The 7,370-nt window shown below is 34.4% G+C and overlaps 1 protein-coding gene across 2 annotated transcripts in view; it reads right to left on the reverse strand.

The window, feature by feature from the left end:
* Positions 1 to 373: 373 nt before the first annotated feature.
* The window catches only part of LOC107749462 (catechol O-methyltransferase-like), a 19,039-nt gene continuing 12,042 nt past the window's right edge, over positions 374 to 7,370 (reverse strand). The window contains exons 1-6 of one of the 2 annotated variants that reach the window (XM_016564627.1): positions 6,099 to 6,195; positions 3,738 to 3,898; positions 3,432 to 3,549; positions 1,749 to 1,942; positions 1,466 to 1,597; positions 374 to 1,145 (exon numbers count right to left, since the gene is read on the reverse strand). In XM_016564627.1, the coding sequence (XP_016420113.1) occupies positions 966 to 1,145; positions 1,466 to 1,597; positions 1,749 to 1,942; positions 3,432 to 3,549; positions 3,738 to 3,898; position 6,099 (786 nt within the window). In that variant the 5' untranslated portion in view covers positions 6,100 to 6,195 and the 3' untranslated portion in view covers positions 374 to 965. Of the gene's footprint in view, positions 1,146 to 1,465; positions 1,598 to 1,748; positions 1,943 to 3,431; positions 3,550 to 3,737; positions 3,899 to 6,098; positions 6,196 to 7,370 lie in introns of those variants that run through there. The other variant, XM_016564628.1, reaches the window with a different exon arrangement.

Genomic DNA, 7,370 nt, shown 5'->3' on the forward strand with positions numbered 1-7,370 from the left:
TGCTTCATCTATTATAAATCACAAGGTAGCTATATTTTAATGGGCTGTAGCATTTAATTTGAGATGCTATTATAGATTTATAACTGTCAATTCAAGTTGTGGGATATAACAATCTGAGGGATCTGAACATTCAATAAAAATGTAATTGTCTGCATCTTTATAGTCTTGGTATTTGAGACAACAACTTCTATGCAGGCCCTCAAGTTTGTGTTAAAGAAAGAAAGAAAGAAAGAAAGAAAGGGTGAGGTAAAGAAAATGTCTTTTTATAACTTAGTTAACAGACAAAAACAAAAAATTACAGTAAAATAGTAACAGCTAATTAATTTATTACCTTAAAAATTTAGACGAATAAAAAATATAAATGCTAGAGACAAAAAAATTTAAATTTATAGTAAAAACAAAAAAATTAGTAAAAAGCATACAAGAATATGCACCAAATGTTTTGAAACCAAATAAACTAATACAACTGCAATCCATGCTATTATCAATACTGCACAAATACATCAAATTAGCACACTCCAAATGCCCGTCATTATCATCACTGCAGACTTGTATATCTTCATGAACACAAAGTGGCATAGTTTCAATTATTACAGAATAACCTTAAAACAACCTACAAAAGTCCTATTTTCTGTACAAACACAAATATGTGATATAAAGTCATTGTTATAAAATGTTTTGCTTTTTTCAGATAAAAAGTTCTGGTTAAACTGTAAGAGGGGTCTGGTCTAGACACAACCACACATTTCAGTCATTTTAAATGTGATCCTACCCTCTAGTGGTACAGAGTGGTAAAACCTCTGGATTGATCAAGTAAAATGCAGAACCGTGTGTCCTGAATACATCTTAGGGACTTATGATAATAAATCATTTAAAATATACCTCATGCTGGGTCTCAGAAACTCTGAGCATAAACTCTCAGCAAAAGTCCAATTTTTAAGCATATGAACCATCCCTGTATATCTCTAGCCCAAAAACACAGACTTCTCCAAGCCGTCCTCTGCCTTGGTGTACTCTAAATGGGATTTAAAATAGTAGCTTTTATAAGAAAGGCTATTGCGCACATATTCAAGATAGTCTGGGACTCCTGGACAGATCACATTATCAGCAAGCAGAACGGTGCCTTTCCTTAGCAGACCACAATCCTACAAACAAAGAAGATAGAAAAAGAGAAGAGTAGAAAATGTTGGATATAAACGTAGTGAGCAAAACCGAGAAGAGAATACTGGCATAGCAGTAAATTCAGAAAATTTTGGACATTTTTGCATTTGGCAGACACTTTATACAAAGCAACTTGCATTCAAGGTACACATTTACATTTATATGACTTTTTGCTTTCTCTGGGAATCGAACCCATGACCTTGACATTTGCTAGTGCCATACTCTACTGTTTGGGCTACAGGAAGAGACACCATAATCTCTAACTGAGATTGAATGAGATTACAGTGGTCAGAATCAAACACACCTCCATTAATTTTGTGTCAGGGAGGTAACGGTCCTTCCAGTGGTCCAGAAAAACAAAATCAAATGTTTCAATTCCAAAGTGCTCCTTCATGCGTGGGATCCAATCTTCAGACGCACCTTCGACAAGCTGGACCTGATGAAGTAAAACATTAGCTCAAGGCATGATAAACAAGAAATGACTCTTATCCTTTAAATATATAGGCTACAACCATAATGTTCAGATGAATAAGGATTACTGTATGTAAACAATGTGAAATCTGTTTGTGGAGGAACAGGGCCCTTACTTTGTCTTCAAGACCCGCCCAGGCGATTACTTGTCGAGCTATTGCAGCATAATCTGCATTGAACTCCAGTGTTATCAGTCGAGCTCCAGGAGGAAGCAGACGAGCGATGCGCACTGTGGAGTATCCACAATATGTGCCCAACTCTAGGACCTTCTCTGGGTTCAACTCACTCACCACTGAGTCCAGGATAGAGCCTGAGAGTATAGACACTAAAATTGTAGTTGGCTTTGTAAAAATTACACAAATTATTGAATTTGAGTTGAATGGATGCAATACATGCAGATTCCAATAGAAATACATTTGTATTTCTTCATCTTTAAACGTATTTTGGACATTAAACAGTAAAGTAATTTGTCAGATGCTTTTATTCAGAGGCAAAGCAATAAAGAATATTCACTACTGTTCAAAGGTTAGGGGTCGTTTTTTTTCTGTGTTTTAAGGAAGTCCCTTATGCTGACCAAGACTTTTATTTGATATAAAATACAGCATTTATTTGATCAAAAATACAGTTCAAAAGTTTGAAAAGGGTAAGATTTTATTTATTTTATTTTTTAAGAAGAGTTTTCTGCTCAACAAGGTTGCATTTATGTAATCAAAAATACAGTAAAATTGCGAAGAATTAAAGGTGCTGTATGTAGGATTGACACCGAGTGGTTGAACTAGGTATTGCAGTCCAAATTCAAAATATTGGAGAGGGGTTTTTTCACCCGGCCCCTCCTCCTCAGACTTGACGCACACGCATGTTGCCAGATTGACGACACCAACAAGAACGAGTGCACTTGACAATGAATGAAATGAAATACGCTGTGTTTTCCACCAACTGGCAACCCGGGGTGCCGAAATACAATTGGGTAAACTGGCAGTGGGCGGGTTTCACAAACCAAAACAGAGACGACATTCCGGCCCGGAACACACATTTTCAAAGGAGAATAACTGACTGTAGCATTGTTTTTCAGATAAACAAGTATGTTAAATTAACATGTTTCTTAAATATCTGCAAACATATTATGGTATTTTTATGCTTTAGTAGAGTCAAAAACTTACATACAGCACCTTTAAAACCATTTAAAATAACAGTTTTCTATTTGAATATATTTTAACATTTTAATTGAATCTATTAAAATGCAATATATTTCTGTGGTGGCAAAGCTGAAATTTCAGCAGCCATTACTCCAGTCAGTGTCACATGATCCTTCAGAAATCATTTGAATATGCTGATTTGGTGCTCAAGAAACATTTATTATTATCAACAAAGTTGAAAACAGTTGTGCTGCTTAATGTTTACTTGGAAACCATGACACATGTTAGGATTTTCTGATGAATAGAAAGTTTAAAAGAACAGGACTTATTTGAAATAGAAATCTTTAGCAACAATGTAAAAGTCTTTACTGACACTTTTGGTCAATTTAATGTGCCAGTGCCAAAAAAAAGTATTAATTTCTTCTTTTTTTTTTTTTTACTTACTGACCTTCAGTTAAGTTACAAAAATTACATATTTAATGAAACCTGTTTTCTTATTTTGGAGCAACCATATTCAAATTTTTTTCAGAAAAAAGATCTTAAACAAATACATTTTGTTTTGTGTCAACACACATTTTTCTTTCAGATTTTGTCCAAAAATTCTTGAAAAAAAAAATCATTTGACATGAGTCTGGAAATAAAGTATAAAAACAGTGCTCTGACCTTTCTCATCTCCAACGTTCATAGCCCATTCACTGTGTCGGCAGAAATGATCAATGGCCGAGATCACACTCTGAGGGTCACCACGGGTTGCATGCTTCTGTACTACTTTCAGCAGACGCTGGTCACAACAAAGAATAAAGAGGTCTGGTGATGACTTTGTTTACTTTATGGGCCTCAAAAGTCTAACATCATTAAACTCCCTCAGTATTAAGATCCCATTATGCATCCTAGTTGCAGATAGAGAACAAGTACACGCTGTAATTTTGGCGATAGAAAGCTGTGTTTAGCCAGGACTGACTGAGTCACCTGTGGTCGAGTTGATCTGGTCAGAGTATCAAGAGCACGCTCAACGATGACATCGTGCCAGAGTAACGCCAGACTGCCATTGAACTGCACAGCAGTGGGGATGAGCCAGGAGTACAACACATATAAAAGCACTGTGGCCCCGACACACCAGCCCAGCAACACTAGAGTCAGACACAGATTCATAAACCTTAGTAAACTCATAATACATTTCAAATCAGGTGAAGTGATTTATGTTTTAAGACATTTTAAAATGTAATTTATTCTTGTTATGTCATTACGCCATTACTCCAGTCTTTAGTGTCACATGATCCTTTAGAAATCATTCTAATATGCTGATTTGGTGCTCAAGAAACATTTCTAATTATTATTATCTGTTAAAAACAGTTGTGCTGCTTAATACCTTTGTGGAAACGATACCATTTTTCAGGATTCTTTGATGAATAGAAAGTTCAAAAGAACCGCATTTATTTTATTGTTTTACTGTCACTTTTGATCAATTTAATGCATCCTTGCTGAATAAAAGCATTCATTTCTTTCAAGAAAAAAAATCTTACTGACCCCAAACTTTTGAACGGTAGTGTACATGCAATAATACAGCAAGCAATATTAAGAATTATGCCAGCATAAGCAGTTTCTTTTTTTTTAGTCCATCTCTGCATGTTTTTGATGTGAGCCATGCTTCACTGAGGTCCTATAATGGACCAATCAGTGAAAAACTGTAAAAAAAAAAAAATAAATAAAAAAAAAATTTAACTCAGCCAGATATTACTGTGCATCCCTCTGAACTGTCTGCGTAAATTAAATGTTAAAATAATACAATTCTATCACCTTCCAAGACAGCAGACACATACACTAATGTATCCAATATGATTAGGCTGTCTGATTACTCTGGTACCGCCTAGGTCTGTACTCCTGCAGGTCATGAGATGAATGTATATGGAAATTAATGTGCTCATTCATTGCTGTGCTTTCATCTCTCCAGTCATTCCTCTATTGTCATGGTCTAATGAGATGGGTGGTTACTATGCAGCAAATAAACCCTGCATTGAAAATCTCTCTCATGTGATCATTTGGTTGCATTTGCATGTTGCTAGCTCACTGTCCATGAAACAGTTTGGGGTCTGTACTTGCTGTATTTTTCACCAAATGCAGCCTTTGTGAGCATAAGATATTTCTTTCAAAAATATGAAATAATCCTACCAACCCCAAACTTTTGAACCACACCAGCATTCACTTCAGTGAAAGAATGAATTGAGAATACATGATGGTTTCCAACTCCACTCCTACTCTGTAAATATCACATGTATTAAATGTAGGAGCCTTTCTAGACATTTTTGTTGCTATGCAGTTTGCTATTTTAAAAACTGTCATAAAAATCGGTGTGCTAACACAATTTATTCCTGGTAATCTGAATATTTATTTAGCTGCTTTTCGATGATGAGATGTCTTCCTCCATATATACTGTGTATATACGTATATACATATATGTTTTTTTTTTTTTTGCTGAAAAGAATGTACTTTATCACAAAATAAGTTCTGTTAATAATTGATCTGTTAATTAAGAAGAGTAAGCTAGTCATGGAGAGTAAGGAGCGGAATGCAGAGCTCAGCCACTTTGCAGGACGGCCATTGTTAGTGAGAAAATCCTCGCAAATGGGTGTTGGAGAGGAATGAGTGAAGCACAGAGACCGGCTTTCACAAATGCACTGTTGTAAAAATATAGAATACATGCAATGCATGGGAAAAGTTCAGTATATATTCTGCTATTTCACACAGCAACAGCACGTATTAAACCATTCATGCTAACTAGCACCAGATTTCATTCAAGCTGATTAATTTTAATTAGAGCTACATAATAATTTACAGTGAACAAGAAATGCAATACACTGAAACAGACTGAGCACAAATGAATAGGGTGATACTCGATCAAAAGTATGTGCTGTCTTCAGCAATGATAATTGGTATCAGCTGACCAGAAAACACACTGTGAACCATTTACTAAACTAGATTTAACCTAAATTGAGTTCCAATTTTAGACACAAGCCAAGAAAATATCTACAAAAATAAGCAAAACACATTGACACATAATAATAAAAATTTAGTTATTATTTAAATAGTGAGAGGCTAGAAAATGGGTTATATGCAATGCAATATTATTATAAACATATACCATATATTTATTTAAATATTAAATAAGGGACTATACAATAAAAGGACAGCTTCCTAAACAAATACAACGAAACAAAATGATCTAAATGATGGATAGTAAGCAGTTTTGTGTAACTAAAAATTCACAATTCATCAAAACGCATCAAGTGACATAAATGAGAGTAAATGACCATTTAAGAATAAAACACTTACTTTTGATGAGGGCCTCTCTCTTTACCTCTTACAAAATGGAGCTTCTGTTAAACCAAACCTACAAGGATGCAAATTCTACTGACCAGATGTGCTCTCTCCATGTCTCTCTCTCTCTCTCAGCTGACCTTGTAATAGGCTCTCTCATCTCTTCTGGGTAGATTTGAGCCATAAGGAATGTCTGGCCGTAGGACTTTTAGAGTGATATGCACACCCCAGACAGTAAACAGAAAACCAAACTAGGTCAGGGATCAAAAACTGACTTTGCTAGGCAGCTGTATGTGGCTGGCAACAGACACCTCAAATTGAATATTGTCATACTCGCCCTCATGTTGGCTTTCTTACATCTGTGTAGCAATGAAATTAAATTTACTGAATAATCTTAAAGCAGAATTTTCATAAAATGGCAGTTTATAGTAAACAGAAGCTCCAAAATGTCAAAAAAAAATAGCACTGTAAAAAACTTAACCTAAAGCATCGAACAATATTCCAATATTCAAAGTCTTCCGAAGAATTTAATTAGTTTTTCAGTGAAAATTACCCTGCAGCAAGTTGTTTACTTAAGCTGCGACTGGAGCTTTCAGTCAGTGAATCAAATTATTCAAATCAACCGATTCATGATTCGATTCGTTCAAACCGATTTGAGTAAATAAGGTATACATTTAATTTTCAAGCGAACTGTTCCTTTAAGACAAACGGTCTCAAGACAGACGCTCTAATATATTGTATATAGAAAATACAAATGTAGTCAAACCACAAAGTTGAGCTATTTTTACTCGTGTAGAAACTAAATACACACTAAATGGAGTTCAAATAATCCCTCTCGTGGCTTTAAAGGTATAGTTCACCCAAAAATGAAAATTCTGTCTTTTACTCTCCCTCAAGATGTTCCAACCCTGTATGATCTTCTTCCTTCTGTTCTGTCTATACTGTATATATATATATATATATATATATATATAAAACTCTTAAAAAGTAAAACTCTTCAGAGCAGTGTTATTATTGTTAACTAAAACTTAATTTATTTCAGCTAGTTTTAAAGGCAACATTTCTTGATTTCATTTCGTTTAACTTGATGTACTAAAATAAATAAAACTAAAACTGAAAAAAGAAAACTACATAGACATTTTTAAAAACAACAAAAACGAACAAAAATGACAAAAACACAATAAAGTTACTAAAACTTTAACAAAAATTAACATGAAATTTAATTTTAAAGGGGTCATATGATGTTGCTAAAAAGAACATTATTTTGTGTATTTGTTGTAATGAAAT

The sequence above is a fragment of the Sinocyclocheilus rhinocerous genome, unplaced genomic scaffold (genome assembly GCF_001515625.1).
Source record: "Sinocyclocheilus rhinocerous isolate Xijiao unplaced genomic scaffold, SAMN03320098_v1.1 scaffold889, whole genome shotgun sequence".
Lineage (NCBI taxonomy): Eukaryota > Metazoa > Chordata > Actinopteri > Cypriniformes > Cyprinidae > Sinocyclocheilus > Sinocyclocheilus rhinocerous.